The sequence below is a fragment of the Lissotriton vulgaris genome, chromosome 1_1, assembly GCF_964263255.1.
Source record: "Lissotriton vulgaris chromosome 1_1, aLisVul1.2, whole genome shotgun sequence".
NCBI lineage: Eukaryota > Metazoa > Chordata > Amphibia > Caudata > Salamandridae > Lissotriton > Lissotriton vulgaris.
The window spans coordinates 661,812,542-661,832,801 of record NC_141685.1 but is presented as its reverse complement, the minus strand read 5'-3'; the positions used below and the strand labels follow the sequence as shown (position 1 = coordinate 661,832,801).

Here is a 20,260-nt window from a genome sequence, read left to right as displayed (position 1 = left end):
CTGAATAATACAGTATTGATTGGATAAGGAAGTCTCATCCACACATTTGCGGTATGTTTCAGCATAGGCAAGCTCATCCCACCCTGATAAGATGATAATATTTTAGTGGACTCAACCTCAGTGGGAGAGAGTTCTTGATAGGAAATACTGGATAGTATTAATATATATAAAATACCTTAACTGAAAGAGACTTTCCTTTATGGGTGGGTACCAGAGGTATGATTGAAAAGAAAGATGAGAAGCAGATAAATATGGGTATAATGAGCCAAACATCCTTAGTAGTTCCAACATGTTTCAGCCCTTCATGTGCCAATAGATGAGTCAAGATTCAAAGGCCTTCACAAGGATTTCTACCGCTAGCTCTATCTGTAGCATTCATGTGTGAATAAAAGGATTTCCTACCTTTGAAATTGCACTGTGATACCCTACCTACTGGTTTCTACTCGTTGTTGTCTCATGTGGACTGGGCAAAAGTTTTATTCTGTGTAGTCACTAGCACTCTGACGATCTCGTTTAAGGTCTGTTCAATGAAAGGTCTACTGGACTTGCAGGAGCCAATAAGGACAGGAAATCTTTCTGTCTCTACTTGATCCATTGCAAGTTACCCTTATCTGCATATCTGTTGGCATCACGGCAGCCTCTAACCTCATCATATTGACGTTCTCCCCGTTTTCAAATAGAATCTCAAACATAAATGTATTTAAAAAAAAAAATAATCGTAGTACCTAAAGTCTTTGAATAAGGTTCCCATCGTGGCCTTTGCTAAGTTAACTACAAAAAGATATGGCACAGAAGCACATTAGCTGTACAAGCAGTCCAGCCATCCTCAACTTTTAAGGAGGTTAGCATGGCACTTTTAACACATCTCCTTTTCCTCTTCTGGATTTGCCTGGTTAAAGGTCTTTTTTTTTTTTTTTTTACAAAAATAAGCTTTCTTATGCTCTTTAAAGTACTATATAAATTCAAAGCGTCGCATACCAACATCTGTCAATGTTATCTACTTTTCATTCATTTTACACGAATTATAGTGAAAACCAATGCGAACTTTCACTTTGAACGTTTTCTTTTCCTAGCGTGCTCTTACCAACTACCTATCTGCTACAAAGGAGGCGCTTTCAGAGCAATATTTTACCTCAAAAATATTAACTTAGCATTTTATGTGCAAAAATAATAATATGCTGCGTTTTCTTAGTTCAACCTTTCATGGCATGTGTTTTACGCGGAAGTGAAAACATTATTAGAAACCTAAAAATACTTACTTTCGATCCCGGTTCTCCTGGCATCCCTCTAGCTCCATCAGCACCAAGGCGGCCCTAGGGAATATAAAACATCGACTTTTAACTTGCCATGTGCTGCTGGAGGTGTGAAACTGCCAACCACTGAGAAAGCCTTGTTTCCAAATAGATCTGCAGAACACCTACCCTTTTCCCAGCTTTTCCAATTGGACCAGGGGGGCCTTGAATGCCTCGAGGACCCTTAATGAAAAGAGAATAATTGTTAGGAATATATAAAATGCCTTTTTAATGAGTAATTCAACAAAATAAACATTTTTGAAAAATATAAAGCCTTGTTAAAGGAAATTGATTGCAATTTAAAAAATGACGTGCATATATTTCCAAGCATGAAAATATGGATGCATATGTATAGAGAGATATTCTACATAAACCGAAACATACTATGGATGAAGGGGATTTTAAACTTTTTTTGCATCGCCTGAATATTTTTAATTTGTCGTTGTGCGACTGACCACTCTTTACACTTCGTGATGAATAGTTTTTGTTGACATATTTGGAAAAACGGATTTCATTTGCAATATCCATATTCATTTTTCGCTGAAGCCATTTTTTGACTTCCTGGTTTGAAATGTAAGCAATCTAACTGCCAGGAAATCTTACCCATCATTATTCATGGCATTTTTATTTTCAAAAAGGCAACTTGTAACTGTGCGGGTTCTGTTACTAACAGGATGTAGTTGCCAGTGCTCAATTTGCAAGAAAAAAAATATGAATAAATAAATAAATAAGTTTACGGCTGCAAATATTTTCTTAGGCGCTTGCTTTCAGTGCATCTTTCTTCCAAACAGCATGCACTTCTCATTCTCACAGGTTGAACTTCATTCCTGCGTTATCATTTTGCCAGTGTTTTCCTAGCTATCTCTTACTCTTCCTCAGTTTTGCCTTCTCTGCCTTTCTCTCGCTTGCACCGGGTCAAAGTCTAGTGTTGAAAAGAGGTCTTGAGTCTTAAAAAGGAGTCCCAGTACCGCCAAATGCAGCATCAGCACCAATTAAATGCTGGCTAAACCTCCTGATTTTAAACAGCGTGAGAGTGACTTTCAATGCAAGAAACTAAAGAGAAGTCATAATCAATCATTACCGATGATACATACCTGTGGACCTCCTTCACCACCATCTCCTTTGATCCCAGGAGCACCAGGTGAGCCCTGTATAAAAATGTAACATAAAAATATATTCATATACGAGCATATGAAGCTTTCTTTAGCTGCATAATACAACCCAGAACATGCACTTCAGTTAACAGCAAAATATTAATAGTCGTACGAGCTGCAAAAAATAAAACAAATAAATCTATGACGTCAATTATGATGGCGGACGGACCTGCGTCTGTCCGCCACCCCCGAGGTGGAGGGACCGTCCGCAGGGGCAGCGGCGTTCCCTCCATACCAATTAGGATGTGACCGCCACCCTGGCGGTCACATCCCTTATCTTTAATATTGCGGCGGGTGCTGCTTGAAGCAGCACCCGTCGCAAGGTTAAAAATGCATGCTTTGCATTTGCATGCATAAAGCGGCAGGCACCGCGCGGTGCCTGCCGCTTTGTGCATGCAAATGCAGAGGGGTACCATAGGTACCCCCCATGTGTACCCCCATCCCCCCTTCATCCTGGGGGCCCGCAAGGGGCCCACAGAAGCAAAGGTCCACATGCTTTTCCAAGGCAGAAAAGCCGCTGCGGAAAAGCATGTTTACACACACAGCCTAATTTGGCTGATGGTGTCTTGCTGACACCGCCACGAAATTGCGGTCAACACCCCGCGGATCAGTGGCGGATGGACCTGTTGTCTGCCGCTGTTTTCACCGCCATCCTAATCTGGCGGGGGGTGTTTTCTCGGAACGCGGCGGTGAATCCGCATCCTCCGGGCCAGCGGTGGCTTCCACCGGCCCGGAGGATGCAGATTCACTGCAATCATATTCGACCCCTTTGTTTGAAGCCAGATAGTCCTACTTCATTACAACATGGCACTCTTTATAAAGATGCTAAAACTTCTGTAGTACGTGCTCACCCCAATACAGAGCACTTAATCACTGATCTAGTGTGTTACAGACCAGTAGCAAGTGGTTCCATGAACATTGAGCAACAGTGAATCGTACCTTAAATTGTTGCTTACTGTGACCATGTGACCAAGAGACATTTGTTTTTCTAAAGTGCTCATCAAGGCCGAATCATGACCCACATGCACACCCAGGACATTTTATCTTCATGCGGCTACTTACCGTTCTGGAATGCTGTTAACAATAGAATAGGAGAAGTATTTTCTTTCTTTTCATTCTTGATCTCAACATTCCAGTATTGCAAGTTTATATGTGGTGTCACCGCTGCAGCTCTCACCACAAAAGCATACGTTTACATCACCACCTAGCCTGCCCTTTAGGGGTTAACTACATATGTGACTAAGCTTTATGCCTATTTCGTGCACCCAAACTTATATTAGCTAACAGAGGTAGCCTCATTTCGTAAAAAATTGTGTATTTTCCCATGTGGTGGAGGCTAAATGTTGAATTTGATGATTTATGTCTTCCCCGCTATGGACTGCACATTTGATATTACATAAACGATATTATCGTTATTGGCAGATAGTATTTTATGTTGTCAGGACATAACACCTGGGAGACACCACATTCAGCACTGCATCACCACTCAATATTTGAACAGCAGTAAGTTAATATTATGCTGACAATATTACCTCTTCTACCACTAGTACCAACAGGTTTCACACCTAGGGATGGGCATAATTAGCATAAAGCATGACTCATGCAGAAAACGCCCACATAGGAGTCTAGAAAAACCAATCAATTGCCCAATAGGGAAGTTTTTCACATTTTCCTAATGTACAGCAGCTGCCACTTGCTAGTGACAGGAATGACCACCCATTAGTGTATCCATACAATTTCTCTCAAAAGGGGAGGGGCATTTCAAACCACATGCAGCTGAGTGAAATTTCAAGGTCTGATGTTTGGTACCTTAATATTACGTGGATTTTTCAGTGTATTATGAGGAACCACTTTCAGTTGTTTTTTCTTTTACACACCAAAATAACTTCTCTTAAACACGTAAGCTAATTCTTCTGACTTATAAATACCACCAATGAGTTTTCTGATGACATGCTTTTCAAAACATAGCAACAGGCAAAGTGTTCCCGCCTTAAATGACACATCATTATTGTTGTTTTCATTCCATGGGATGAAAGATGGGTGATATTTCACTATAGCAATGTGCAAAAGTCAACTGAGGCAGAATGACTGTACACAAATGATTTGTATGGGAGATGGTGTTGTTAATAGTTTCTATAATGTTGAGAAACTATCCTTCCGCCAAATTTTCATCAAGACTATCCATGCTTATCATTGTCCCTCTCATTACAATACATAGGGTTTTTCCCGAATGTGAATGTTAGTTCTTTGCTTGACGAATGTTATAATTTCTCCCAGGGAAGAGTTTCAGTGCAAGGTTATTATTGAGAAAATGAGGCAGGTGCCTGGTGAATCCTGAAGGTCCATGGATAAGCCTCTGTGCACATGGAGACGAATAGATGGGCTGTGCACACTGTTATTGTGACCCTGGGGATCACTGTCCTGAAGAATGGAATGCAGAGGACCAGAGTTGTTGGTGGGGCTATCTTCCAAGAAGGCACAGCTGATATGAATCCAAATCTTGATTCCACTGGGGTATGCATAGGATTCCAGTGTACCTAATAAGTCTATGAGTTGGATGATTAACATCCACCCATGCTGTCCTGTTAGGAAGGCAACATACATGTTCACCTAACTAGAGAAAAAGCTAGTTTAATGAATGGAGAGTCATTTGTAAGCCTGTGGAGGGTAGGCAAGGGTCGATGGACATAAACATTTTTATGTGGCAGGGGAAGGTGACAGATTGTTTTGGTTAGTGTGAAGGTTCAGTCAATATGAAGGTATGAGTCATCCTTTATGTTATTTACAGGGTGATCGTGCATCCGCTATAGGGATGTCTATGTCTTGCAACAGGCTCATTGGGTGGGGAGAGTCTGGAGCCACAGCGGCTTAATATATACACTCCAGAGATCTGTTTTTGAGTTCATGGTCTCATGTTTATATTCTGGCAAACTCACCCAGCCTTTCATCCTTCTGAGGGTGATAACATGACTACCATTGAGTTGGGTAACAATAAATATCTGCTACTTCAGTGCCAAGAGGCCCAATTGTTGAATGTGCTCCTTACAGTTATGTGTTATGTTATGTTATGTTGCTATGTGATGTTCAGAACAGATACCTGGATATTATCTGTTGAAGATTTCGTAGCATGTTGTTGGTAAGCAGAGACTCTGTTCCATACCTGAGGCTAACAGCATGTTTCTGGGGCCAGTATTCTACATTATAGAGTGTGTCCCTTATGGATGTGCACAGATATTGAATGGCATTGGCTCAAGGAATGCTATGTTCCTGTTAACCTTAACTCAACTTAATGTTTAGTTGAGGTGTGATTTGTCTCCTTATGCACAGTGCAGAATGCTGCTATTAGTAACAATTTCGAACTTTATAAATACTGAGAAGATATGAGCTAATCTTCTTCTGATACCTGGAGGATATCACAGAGAGATGGCTCAGTGGGATACTACAGTTCTCAAAGACATGTTTTCTGCCAGTTTTGTGATAACTGTACGACACGAGCATTGAGATGTCAGTTGAACTCACTAAATCTGATGCCAATGCAAATGGTCTTTTGGCCCTGAATTACAGATTTTGCAGTGAGCATTACCAGGTGAAGCATTACTGCTTCCCCGTGCCAAGTGGCATAGATGTCACCAAATGAACAGCTCACCCTAGTCTTCATATATTGTAGAGGAGGGAAATCAAACCCAGTACACACAAGAGCAAAAACCTTTTGCTAATCAGACACGTGACCTACTGAAAATGTAGGCACGATTGGAAATGGGCCTGACGTTGGCAGATCATCAAAGACAGGTATGCCATCTTCCAGTTTAATTGTCTGACTTTAAATTATTACCGTTCTATCCAGTATTTTAAATATGTGCATGGATATATGTAGTGAAGATACAAGGGTCGAGAATCAGTGATCTGAGATCATCAGAAAGTCACTGTCTATCAACATGGTCATGGAAGCAAATGCTCTCTCTGGTACTGAAAGCATGACTATTACTTAATTTTCTCTGGACAGCTATGGAATGCAGCACTAGCTACGTACGCTCTCCCCCTTATTGTGAAGCAAGCCTTCTTTTGATTCAGGTTCTCTCCTTCAAAAAAGTTCACTATAGGTTTCAGATATCCAGTGGGATGTAATATTTTCAAATAATGGCAAGAGCATTTTGTTAGATCGTCTGTTCGACTGTCTCCAGCCAATGTATGAACAATTGGAGATCAAGTACAAGTACTCTATTTCAAGTTGTAGCCGGTTTGATCGTTAGTGTTATTTTTATTAGCATACTATAACGGCCAACCTTGGTTTCTGGTCATGTGGGTATCTGCTCGGATTGATCCAAGAAAAGATGCAAATTGGTTAAACAAGATAATTCAACTGTGAATTGCATGTCATTACATTGGTGTCTGGATAATAAAATGGAAATAAGTGTTAAAAGCAGCTGGTCACAGAACTCTCAGGTGACTTGTAATATCCTTATAATGTTGAGTAAAGGGGGTATTTTATCCCAAATAATATATGGGCTTTGCTTTGATCTTTTGTAAACACATTAAATGCCCAACAATTGGGCATGTGCTATGTATGACACCATACTTTATGGCCCAGAGCACTTTGCATTTTTAGATTTTCAATTATGAAAAAACAAACTTAATGTCCCAGTATGCAATCTATTGCAGGCTACAAAGACGGACATTGATGATGGCGTGGCACATAAAGTTATGCCCCTTAGGCAGCGTCTAAGAATTATCATCATTGGTCCATTCGAAAAACAAAAATTATTACTTTATTGAGTGAAAGGTAGAGTAGCAAACAAGAAGTTTCTTTAGTGTTTGCCAATTAAAGAAAAGTTTTCGTTTTTTTAGCTGGACTTGCTCCACACATTCCTGCAGGATGCCTTAAACGGCCTGCATTCCTTTCCAGAGACAATGAGGTAAGTTATAACATGACCCCAAGCACTCTCTCAGTGAATTGAGTTTTTTTTAAACTGTTGCTACACACACAGTGCTTGTACCGACGCGCACCATTTACTTCAAGCTGAGAGAAGGTCGCTCTCCCCCTTGCTCACAGTGACATCACGAGTCCCTTAAATCGTCTTGGAAAACTCATATATTTGGATTTTACATTCGATTGACTCATACTTCGTGAATTGTACAGTGCTCTGACACCTTCGGGTAAAGTCTGCGCTTTATAAAAATGCATTAATTAAAATAAATTGGATAAAATAAGCATTCTAGACCACTGAAGGTGTTTCAGGTCCCATGGAAAAATTGGTTTTACCATTCGCACTACATGTTCTGTAGCGCTCATGACTTTTTAGGTCAAATTTTGTCGTCTTCCACCTTATTGTTGCTATTTGCGTAGGTGGTAAAGGTGCCCTGAAATGTCTGATTACTTAATGATGGAAATATACATTGTGTGTGCAATTTAAAGTAATAATTAGCTTACTTATATAAACCTACAATGAATGGCAATTAATATATATATATATTGAAAGATAGGTTACAGTATTATCATTCCAACAGGGGTGCAGCAAACACTGCTTAGAGGATGGATATACAGATATTTGAAGTATGTTACTTAATATAAAACATGTTATGTAGGAATAATAGACTATAATTTCATTTATCATTTAGAGTGCATTAATAATAAACTGAATCAGAATCAATTTTCAGTTTCTCGGAGAGTGTTTAGGATTGTAAAGTAGTCAATGGGTTTACACATTGTTTCAACTTACCACAGGGCCTGATCTCCCAGTAAGCCCCATTGGTCCGGTTGGGCCCCGCATTGCAATCTGTAAAATACAAATATTGGCAATTAATGTAGATTTTCTGTTAGTAACTCAAGTGAGTCAATATTTTTTGTAAATAATACTTAGGACACAGTATTTCCCATCAGGAAAATATGGTTACAAAATTGTGGTACCTTAGCAATTTCTATATTGACGTTACTAACATGAGGCAATTGTTATTTTCACATTTAAGCATGTTTGGAATGTAATCAAAACATTTCAACTGAGAGAATTACTTTAAAATTACAATATTTCTCGGCAGGGATATTTGTTTACAATTTTGTGGTATCATACCATTTTCTATATTGATGTTACTAACATAAGGCAATTATTACTTTCAGATTCTAGCATGTTTAGGATTATTTTAAAACATTTCAACTGAGACAATTACTTTCATCATAGATGGCTTCAGTAATTTAGCAGGGACATCTTATAATCAAAATGACTGTGTAGGTGTGGAAGTGCACTTTTAGGTCTGGCCTTTATGAAAACTTTAACTGCATCATTAATCTATTAAACTTTAAAAAAAATCATATATAATATACATACATAGAGGTGCTTTCGGTCAGATGGCTTTATCCATTGGTCTGTTGAACTGTCATTCACATTTTGCTTTGTCCCTTCATAGCATACATCATTTTCTCCTTTAGCATTAAGTGACTGCACAAAGCCTTTGCACATTGTTCACAGCCATCTAAAGATAGCTCAATTTTCTTCATTGACAAAGCTGCTTTAAATTGTATTTAAATATCAGCTATTCTTTCTGCAATACGGGTAGCAAGTTCGACAGTGATTTATTTTCTAACTCTTTCTTAAAGTTGCTAAAAAGTGGTATTGTAACATTGTTACTGCCTGGTATTTGAGTCCTTCGTTAGGAAGTGATTTATTCTCGTCCGCTTCACAAGTAATAATATTAAAATGTATGGCATAACTGAATGGCTTTTAAATTAAAAACATCAAAATAAACAGCTGCATCGGTGAATGTTTGCTTAAATTTGAAATGTTTATTGAAAACATATGGCAGCCATGTGTATATGGAAGCATTTTTTCTTTTCAGTTTTCATTTTCATTTTGGCATATGCTCGTAAAAAATAAAAAAAATCACCCGTTGGCCAGGCAAGATTAATTTGCTTTGCTGGTACTTGTTCTTCTGGCCATCTATTCAATGAGAGAAGATATTAATGGGCCATAAGGTTGAGGTTCCGTGACAATTGTAAGTGGTGTTTTCGACTCGCACGAATATGGGCGAGTCTAGTATCTATGAACCGCAAATGACGAGTTTAGTAAGTGTGCGCAGTTTCGCTGTGCTAACTTAAACCGTTCGTTTGTTACGTGGGTTTTTCATCTGTACCCACGGGTTCCATCTTAGATACGGCATCCATTTTGTCTCTTGCCCTCAAGTAGCCAGCGAACGGACGCTGTCCGCTTCGCGACCCTGGGACTCCCAAGCGGAAGACACATGTTCTTTGAAAGTGTCTTTATGACGAGGGGGTTGCTGCTGTAAGGCAGATGACGCCGCTCGAGGCTCATCTTGCCGCACGGACTCATTGTCTCAGCCGTGCATCTCATTAGGCACGTCCCTTTGATGCCTGTATCTTGTGCTTCTCGATACCTCCCTTTTTTCACCCTTTCCGATCTCCCTACTGTTTCCGTCTTCCTCTGCACCTGTCTTCGTTCCTATTTCGATCTACTTTACTGCTGATTGGAATTTGCTAATGGTGGGAAGATGGGTTTTTACAGTTGGGAACCGCCAAATGTTTCCGCACTTATGTTCCGGACCTTGTGTGTTTCAAAGTGACCAAAGCGACCCCTCTGAGAGCAACTTGTGGGAACCAGGTTGTAAACTATTGTGTATCATGTTATCCTATGGGTAAAAACTGTATAAAAGGAGCGATCCACAAATACAATTTGAAGCAGTCTCCCCGAACTACACTCGATGTACTTCCTGTGACTTCTGTGTTCCCTGCAGTAAATAAACCTTGACTCTTTGACGCCGAAGGAAGTGTCCCGTGTCTCTGTGACTTGTACGCCGGAGCAGGTTACCCACGAAGGTTTCAGGTGTTGTGCCCTGGCACCGCTGGGTCCAAAAGAACCCAGTCCTTCAGTTGGCGCCCAACGTGGGGCTTCATCAGTGGTACCGGTCCAAGCCCGACGATCGTGAGGAACTTCGTGTGAAATCTCCGAGGGAAGGTGCACCCCGCTTCATCGATCCTGTTGTCGAAATAAGTGGCCCGAAGACTTTTCCCGCGAAGATTCCCGCCTCCTAACGGCTGCAACGGACTGCTGCCCTGACTGTAGACCTGTTTTGGCGCCTGGCGTAGACCTTGGTATAGCGAGACGATTGACGGGCCTTCCTGAGGACGCCATTGATCTTTGAGTTAAGTATTTGTGGGTCGCTCCCAGAGTTCTTGGTTGTAGACACTTTAGCGAGTGTCTTTGTTGTAAACACTTTAGCGAGTGTTTTTGTTGTTGACACTTTAGCGGGTGTCTTTGTTGTACACGCTGTGTGAGTGTTTTTGTCGGTGACACTTTGCTAGCGTACTTCGTTGTTGTTGTATTTGTTTGACGCCTGCAGCCGCCAAAGACCGAGGGTTTAGTTCTTTGCTGGGACTTGGTAAATCCCGAAATCCCGTAACCCTTGAAGTTTGTGAAACTCGGCTAGTGTGCAAGATGCCTGGTCGTAGTACTTTGTTCAGTTGCTTTAGACCTTGTGGTGCGGATTCCCTGCTGGAGGACTCGTGTCCGATACCTCCGGTTGGAACTCCTACTTATGATTTATATAGCAAACATGGGCTAGGCCCGATTGCTTTTAACGATTATTGGATAAAATATACAAAGAAAGACGGCGATCTTCGTTGGCCACCTCACGGTAGCTTCGAAGCGTCGATCTTAGATAATTTGGAAATAAAGTTGTTCGAACGCAAATCTAGGCCGGCCATGTTTGATGCCTTTCGGTTCTGGCGCAAAGAAGCCCGACAGAAAGAGATCAGACAAAATAAACGTAGTCAGCGAGATACTGTTGCTACTATAGTGAAGAAAGCTGAGCAGTTTCAGCGTGATAAGGAGGATAAGGATAAGGAAGTGTTTGAGAGATTACAGCGTATGTCCATAGACAAATGCTATCCTGCTTTGCCTACGGAGTCGGATAAGAAGGAAGAGGCAGTTGAGGATTCTTTAATGTCTTATCTTATGAAGTCGCCACCTCCGTACGTACAGGGTACCGCAGCTCCTGTGGTCCCTGCCGTACCTGTTCTTCCACCTGTTATTCCTCCACCAGTTCCTCAACCTGCACCCGCTCTTCCGCCTGTTCCTGCTCCTTTGCCTATTTCTATTCCTACTGCTCCTCCGCTTCCACATACTCCTGTTCCCGCTACTGCTCCTGTGTTGTTAACCCCTGTTGCTGCTAATGTCTCTACTCCTTCTCTTGTTAGTCCTGTGTCTTATTCTTCTCCCTCTACTCGTAATCGTAATTCTCCCCTTGCGACAAACTTCTTCCAGTCGCTCGGACCTGTTTTTGGGTCTGCTGGTTCTGATGGTCCTCAGAGACGTAGCCAGCTTCCTGGTAATAGAGAACGTGTTGCGCTATACAATATGGCGATGGGTTGGATGATAAACCCTGTTAGAAATCCACCTCGTGTTGTCCTCGAAACGTTTGATCAATTCAACATACCAACTCAGAGATATGTGTTTGATGAAATGTGCAAGTTCTTACATGATCAGATAGTGGTTAATGCGCCTGACGAGGTGCTGACCGCCCTGTCTGAACTTCGGCTCCAGTTCGCAACTGGACTGATAGTCGACACTAATGTTCGACGTGCTGTTGAGCACTTACTATCTCTTCGTCCCGCTCCTATTCCTCATGCATTGTTCGTTGAGGACATTGAAAAACAAACCGAGTCTGGCCAATATCCTATGCGTGAAGTTCCGCCAGTTTGGATACCAATTGATAATACTGGTGCCCAGCCAGTTCCGGCACATTTCCAGAGAGTGTGGATACACCTCCCATGGAAACGATCGGAAGTGCTTCAGGTGAAACAAACTTTGCCCGATCCTCGCAAAAATCCTGCTGGGTATTACAAGGAATTATCGCAGCTCGTAGACGCTACGATAATGAATCTTGCCGATATCGACATGTTGTTCGGTAATATCGTACCACAACCGGTATGGGCGAAGATTCGTCACCAAGATCACGCAAATGAATTAGGTGGCGATTGGAATGCCATTACAGCGGCAGACGCTGGACAAGTGGCTGCCACTAAACCCGATCAGTTGATTGCTGAACTTCCTCAGCGAATCATTACATTAATGAAAACGCTTATGCCAGCTATGAAGGTAAATTGGGATAAGTTGTCAGCCTGTAAGCAAAAGAAAGATGAGAGTGTCTCGGACTTCTTTACGAGGTTCGAGGAAGCATTCGTTGATCATAGTGGACAGGATATGGGTACGGAGGGTGGACAGAGGTTGTTTGTGGATAAGTTTGTGTCAAACTTATTGCCCGACTTGAGCCATAAATTAAGGAATTCTGAAAGTGCGTGGGCCGTTTCTACCTCAGCTCAGATATTGGCTACGGCACAATATTACGAAAATAGAGAAAAAGAGGAAAATGACCGTGCCGATAAAAAAACAAAAGAGCTAAAAACTAAAGTGTTGTTACAACAAGTATATCCGCCGCGTTCTAATCAGAATGCGCCTCAGCAGAATAGATCGCAGTCGCAATCGAATCGATCGCAGCCGCGTAATGATTCTTCTTTCCAAAGATCTTCATTAGGGTACAACCAATGTGCTTATTGTAGACAGGAGGGACACATTAAATTCAATTGTCCTGCTTTAAATGACCGTAGTGGTGGTAATTCGTCTAGAGGAGGCCGTGGTGGTGCACAGCACGCATCACGTGGTAGAGGTCGTGGTGCTCAGAATGATCGCTCTGACCATTCATCAAATTCTAATAACTGTTTCGATCAACGTGGATCATCGCAAGGACGATCTGCGCAGTACAATGTAGACGATTATTACGTCGATCAGGGAACTGACGATAGTAATTACTAGGACAGCCAAAGACAAGGAGAGGGAGTGGTATCAGTTCCGGTTGATCAGAGAGGGCCTTACGTCGCAGTTGCTACATCGGGCGTTGTTGAGCCTTTTCTGTTGGACACTGGTGCAGCGAAAAGTTCTATCATGCATTCGAAACTCCCTGGCGCACCTTTGTCTGGCTTAACAAATGTTTCCGTTGGATTCTCTGGCGCCCCCGTTAGCAATCCAGTTTCGCGCCCTTTGCCCCTTAAAATTGGGCCTCGTGAGCTCGAAGCTCCATTGATTTTGTCTACTGGTTGTGGCGAAAATCTTTTGGGTCTGGATTTGCTTAAACGCTTGTATGCAACTTTGTATTGTTCTCCTGCGGGTGTAAAGCTTACGTTAGGAGAGAGAGTAGTCTCTCCCATGTACTTGTCTCTCGATAAGCTTCCACCGGAATTGGATTCTCTTCCTGCGTCTTTGTGGGCGACGGGTCCGAATGATGTGGGCCTACTTGATATCTCCCCTTATGTTGTTCAGTTGAAATCTAATGTGCGCTTGCCACGTATTCCCCAATACCGTATCTCCCTTGATGGTGAACGAGCTTTGTTAACGATCATCTATGATTTGATCGAGAAAGATGTCATTGAAGAAACTCGGGGAAACGTGTGCAATAGTCCTGTACTGCCCATTCTTAAACGTACTGATCCTACCAAACCGCCTGTTTATCGTTTTGTTATTGATTTATGGGAGGTAAATAAAATTGTGGTTCCTCAATTCCCTGTTGTGCCTGACATCACGGCGCTACTGACTCTGATTCCAGCTACTGCTTCATGGTTTTCGGTGATTGATTTGAAAAATGCATTTTTCAGCATCCCGATTGCCGAAGAGAGTAGGGACCTTTTCGGTTTCTCTCTTGGTGGACGTAGCTTCCGGTTCAAACGCGCTCCTCAGGGCTACTGTGAAAGTCCATCGATTTACAGTCAAGCTTTGAGGGGTCAACTAGATGCGTTTAGGTTGCCGGTTGGTGCGGCTTTAATCCAATACGTCGACGACTTATTGGTGGCTGCTGATACTCAAGACATCTGCAAAATCGCTACAGTGTCGTTGCTGCAACATCTCTGTGAGTTAAATCACAAGGTGTCACCTTCTAAACTCCAATATTGTTGTCAAGAAGTAACCTACCTAGGTCACTTATTGTCAAAGGAGGGAAGGAGATTGACCCCAGAGAGAATTGCAGCGATTGCACGCATGGCTGTGCCACAAACCCAAAGAGATGTGCGTGCCTTTTTAGGTATCACGTCGTACTGCAGGCAGTGGATTCCCAATTTTTCATTGCTAGCGAAACCATTGGTGGCTCTTACGTGCAAGGATGTTTCGACTCCTTTACCATGGACGGAAGAATGCCAGAAAAGTTTTTCTGAATTACGTGATTCATTGTGTTCGGCTCCTGTGTTAGGTACCCCTGATTACAGTAAACCGTTCACGTTATATGTTCACGAGAGGGAAGGTTGTGCTTTGAGTGTCTTAACGCAACCTTTTGGTGGTAAACAGCGTCCATGTGCATATTTTTCCTCGACCTTAGACCCAGTAGCTAGAGCATTGCCGAGCTGTTTGAGAGCAACTGCGGCAGCTGCGGTCTCCATCCGACAATCAGCAGGATTGGTCATGGATAATATGCTTACGGTGATGGTTCCGCATGCAGTCGATACTCTTTTGAATCGTACGAAAACTCAGCACTTGACGAGTGCGAGGTTGTCTGGGTACGAATTGACGCTTTTGGCAAGCCACATTCAGATAAAACGTTGTAATGTCCTAAATCCGGCAACTTTGTTACCAGTTAGTGCAGAGTCAGATGAAGTAGCAGAACATGACTGTTACTTGCGGACAGAAGAGGAAACAAAAGGTCGTGTGGACCTTAAAAACACCCCATTGGAAGACCCGGATGGCACCCTGTATGTGGATGGGTCATGTTTTAAGTTGCCGAATGGTGATGTGACTACTGCTTATGCTGTGGTGACATTGAATACTGTTGTTGAGACTGCGAGATTGAATCAGAATTCTGCCCAAGCTGCAGAGCTGATTGCTCTCACTAGAGCATGTGTATTAGCAAAAGGTAAACGTGTGAATGTGTACACCGATAGTCAGTATGCTTTCGGTGTAGCGCATAGTTTTGGACGGTTGTGGCGAGAGCGTGGTTTCTTGACGTCGCATGGCACGAAAATACAGCATGGCCAGCTTGTGAACGATCTTTTGGATGCATTGACTTTGCCTGCTCAAATTGCAATTATTAAGTGTAGTGCGCATCGTAAAGTGACGGATGATGTTGGTCATGGTAATGCGTTTGCAGATGAGATTGCTAAGGAGACTGCTCGGAACCTTAGCACTCGAATGTATGTGACAAGTTCGGTTAGGTGGCCTACAGAATCAAGTATGTGTGAAAATACCATAGAGAGTGTGAAAGCTATTCAGAATGAGGCCACCGACACTGAAAAGATGAAGTGGAAAGAAAGTACGGGAAGGTTGGATGTGAATGGTTGCTGGATTGATTTGTCGGATCAGAAAAGATGGATGTTGCCTGACGCGTATGTACTGGCCGTTGTGCAAATGGCACATGGGTTAGCACATATTAGCGCGAAAGGTATTTGCAAGTTGCTGGCTGATGTGTGGAAGAATGATGGAATTACTAAGTGTGCTGAACGTTTGGTGAAGAATTGTATGGTGTGTATAATGTACAATCCTGGCAAAGGAACCCCAACTCCTCCTGGCAGTTTTGCTCCTCCTTCGTATCCCTTTGAGGTGATCCAATTGGACTTCGTCCATATGGAGCGATGCAATAACCTGAAATACGTTTTGGTTGTGGTTTGCGCATTCTCCCGATGGATTGAGGCCTATCCCCTCAAAGACAATACTGCTTTGTCTACTGCGAAAATCCTACTGAAGGAATACTTTCCTCGGTATGGAATGCCTAGAGTCGTGTGGTCAGATAACGGAAGTGAGTTTGTTGGAAGTGTGATGAAGAGTGTGTGTAAGGGCCTTGGAATCAATCAGAAATTCCATAGCGCCAATCATCCTCAGTCAGCTGGATTGGTTGAAGGGTACAATGGCACCCTTAAACTAAAATTAGCGAAGATTCAAGCTACGACTGGACTTTCGTGGCCTGATGCTTTGCCCCTAGCATTACTGTCAACTAGGGCGACTGTGCACTCCCGAATAGGGCTTAGTCCCTATGAAATAGTGTTCGGCCGTCCTGCGAATGTGTGGGGGGTTCCTAGGCCAGGAATATTCTCTGATCTTGAGTTTCCGATGTTGATCGATTACTTACATGACTTGACTGCTAAACTGAGGTTAATTCATCAACAGGTTTACGACGCCTTGCCGACGCAGACGGAGGGTCCAGGCCACCAGCTCCATCCCGGGAACTGGGTGGTTACTCGTAACTTTTCACGAAAAAACAATCTGGACCCCCGATTCACCGGACCTTACCAGGTGCTCCTGGCCACGAGGACTGCCGTTCGTCTTGAGGGGCGGAAAAATTGGGTACATGCTACCCATTGTAAGCGAGTCCCTATTCCTTTGCCGGCAGACCCGTGGATAAGGAAAGGCATCGCGTCAACAGAAACAGAAACATTGCCGGCGTTTGTACCTTTTAGCGACGCACAGCTTGTTGGAGAACCCTCAGCGCAGCAGAAAGCCACTGTTGAACATTTGTCAGCAAAAGACTCAAGACCAGATCAACGAACTGATCAGCAGGACGCTGTCTCTTCAACAGATCCTTTGTTCGACGAGCAGACACGTCCAGGGAAACATCGATATTCTTTGCGATCTCACACTAAGGACAAATAAATTTGCTTGCTTTGCTGAGATTGATAACTGCAATATCCTCGTTTCCCATGATCAATTTTGAACATTCATATCATTGAAAGTTTTTGTATATATATATCAAGCTTCTTCCTTGTATCTTTTTCCTTCCACAGCTGAGAAATATTGTGCTAAATAAATACATGTTGTGTATTGAGGGCCGTAGGGCCGCGCGCGTACTTCCTTCTGGACAGTAGGTCTTGACGCTAGGTTAAAGACCGTCGGTTCCTAGGAACTCCTGGGGATTGACTATTGCTGCACAGAACGAAGTGTGTCAAGAAACGTTGCGGACGGTCGTAGGGAAATGGCATTTTCGAAGCTGAATGATTTGGAAGGAGCTCAGGCGTATAGAGTCAAGCTGCAGAAACTTAGTCGTACGAAATGTTTTGTATCCCAATTGTTTGTTTTGTTTTTAACTGCTTCTGCATTTTTGGCGGGTGGGGTGTATTACACTATGTCTTACGTTTTCCTTGCTCCTCCTACTCCTACTCCTTACCCTAACCTTACTTCTACTGCTTCTCCTCATTCCTTTCATATGTTACCAGAACACGAACAGGCTAGACGTGTAGAATTCCGCAATAATTCCTTTATCCAGCTCCTCCATCAGCATCAGTTAGTGGTTAACACTACTAATTGTTGGGTGTGTGGGTTGATGCCACATACTACGGGTAAGGGAATTCCATATCTGGTGTTACCGTATAGTTCCCAAGGGTCAGCTCGAGCATTCCAAACAATGTTTCGAAGCGCACTGGGTTCCCACCCCACGCAAGAACAACGTTCCCCCAACTTTGGTCCTACCTCGTATCAGAGGCTGCTATCGATGGCTATAGAGGATATGGAAGATGAGATCCATGATCCTTTTCTTATCCCTAGAGAAGAGGTACAAGCCTATAGGGTCCTAAGTAGAGGGGAATATAGTATGTTCACTAATGAAAAGCAGCTTAAAAGCTCGTCTCCAATATGGGTCGTACCCCACACTGGTAATCTTTGTCTTGTGGGTCGTGGCTCGCAAGCCTCACTTGGAGTAAGTGCTTGCACTGAAAGTTACGTTCTGCCAATGTCCCCGTCCCCTGTGTTTCTGGCTGCCAAGGGTACATACTTTATCTGTCATGATCGTGTTTTGGGGACCTATGGTTAATAGTAGGAACCTGAGACATTTGACTCGAGTGGTAGAATCGACAGCTAATATTACTGCCAGTGCCCTTGGTAATATCACCACAGAACTTCAGGCGGAGAGACTTATGACATTACAAAACCGTATGGTTTTAGATGTTGTCCTAGCAGATCGTGGTGGGGTGTGTAAAGTGATCCATTCGAGCTGTTGCATTTTCATTCCAGATAATGCTCCTACTGTCTATCAAGCCATCTCGAAGTTGCATAAGATCTCCGAATCCATACACGTGGATGTAGGGGATTGGACGCTACTTGGTTGGTTTTGGGGCCTGGTGTCGGCTTGGGGTTGGAAGATTCTGACGATCATCGGGGTTGTGGTAGTGTTCCTGTTCACGTGTTGCCTTTGTGTGCAGTGTGGTCCTGCCTTATGTGGCCTCTGTGCTACAACGTGTATGAGACAACCATCTGTTACCAAGGGGACTCGATCGGACAGAGCTATGCTACAACGACATCTTGATGGTCTGATGAATATCGAATATGATTCCGACTAGTGCTTGCCTACATGAGGGCAAAAGGAGCGTCTGAGGTTCCGTGACAATTGTAAGTGGTGTTTTCGACTCGCACGAATATGGGCGAGTCTAGTATCTATGAACCGCAAATGACGAGTTTAGTAAGTGTGCGCAGTTTCGCTGTGCTAACTTAAACCGTTCGTTTGTTACGTGGGTTTTTCATCTGTACCCACGGGTTCCATCTTAGATACGGCATCCATTTTGTCTCTTGCCCTCAAGTAGCCAGCGAACGGACGCTGTCCGCTTCGCGACCCTGGGACTCCCAAGCGGAAGACACATGTTCTTTGAAAGTGTCTTTATGACGAGGGGGTTGCTGCTGTAAGGCAGATGACGCCGCTCGAGGCTCATCTTGCCGCACGGACTCATTGTCTCAGCCGTGCATCTCATTAGGCACGTCCCTTTGATGCCTGTATCTCGTGCTTCTCGATACCTCCCTTTTTTCACCCTTTCCGATCTCCCTACTGTTTCCGTCTTCCTCTGCACCTGTCTTCGTTCCTATTTCGATCTACTTTACTGCTGATTGGAATTTGCTAATGGTGGGAAGATGGGTTTTTACAGTTGGGAACCGCCAAATGTTTCCGCACTTATGTTCCGGACCTTGTGTGTTTCAAAGTGACCAAAGCGACCCCTCTGAGAGCAACTTGTGGGAACCAGGTTGTAAACTATTGTGTATCATGTTATCCTATGGGTAAAAACTGTATAAAAGGAGCGATCCACAAATACAATTTGAAGCAGTCTCCCCGAACTACACTCGATGTACTTCCTGTGACTTCTGTGTTCCCTGCAGTAAATAAACCTTGACTCTTTGACGCCGAAGGAAGTGTCCCGTGTCTCTGTGACTTGTACGCCGGAGCAGGTTACCCACGAAGGTTTCAGGTGTTGTGCCCTGGCACCGCTGGGTCCAAAAGAACCCAGTCCTTCAAGGTGAGATAATGAAAGTAAATGCCAATGAAGAGTGTTTTCTGGAGGGTTTTTGGAAAGCAAACTACTCTTTCTCTTTTACAGGATAAACAGTGCATTAATTATTATCACATGCTACATTTTATGTGGGACAATGAAAATCATACATTTATTTTGTAATGCTTACTTAGAATTTAATATTTTTAAGTATTCTGAAATCATGAATCAGTTGATCTTTCTTTGAATTATGTTACATTTTAATGCTAGTCATGCTCATAAATAGGGCATATTTTGAAGTTGGATTCTGACAGTATATATCAGAAATCAGGGTAGTTCTGAATTATGTCCCTTTGATTTTTAAGCATTGTGTAAGAGACAAAAGATTAGTTGATATAAGATGAGTTAAATTAAATTCGTAACAAATCAGAATAGGTAAAAGGCTGACTAAAATAAAATGTATATAATTACAATTCATATTCACCAAATTCAACGGATGACAGTAAAAAACCATATGAAATCACTTTGAAATTTTACCCCAACCTACTCACATGAGGTTCACAGAAAAGGCAAGAACGTTTTACCAACCCAAA

General features: G+C 42.8%; 1 protein-coding gene across 4 annotated transcripts in view; it reads right to left on the bottom strand.

Moving 5' to 3' along the window:
- COL11A1 (collagen type XI alpha 1 chain) overlaps window positions 1–20,260 on the bottom strand; it is a 393,450-nt gene that overhangs the window by 211,805 nt on the left and 161,385 nt on the right. For all 4 annotated transcript variants that reach the window (XM_086954309.1, XM_086954306.1, XM_086954313.1 and 1 more), the window contains 4 exons: window positions 8,164–8,220; window positions 2,387–2,440; window positions 1,422–1,475; window positions 1,260–1,313 (listed from right to left, as the gene is read on the bottom strand). In XM_086954309.1, the coding sequence (XP_086810435.1) occupies window positions 1,260–1,313; window positions 1,422–1,475; window positions 2,387–2,440; window positions 8,164–8,220 (219 nt within the window). The remainder of the gene's footprint in view (window positions 1–1,259; window positions 1,314–1,421; window positions 1,476–2,386; window positions 2,441–8,163; window positions 8,221–20,260) is intronic.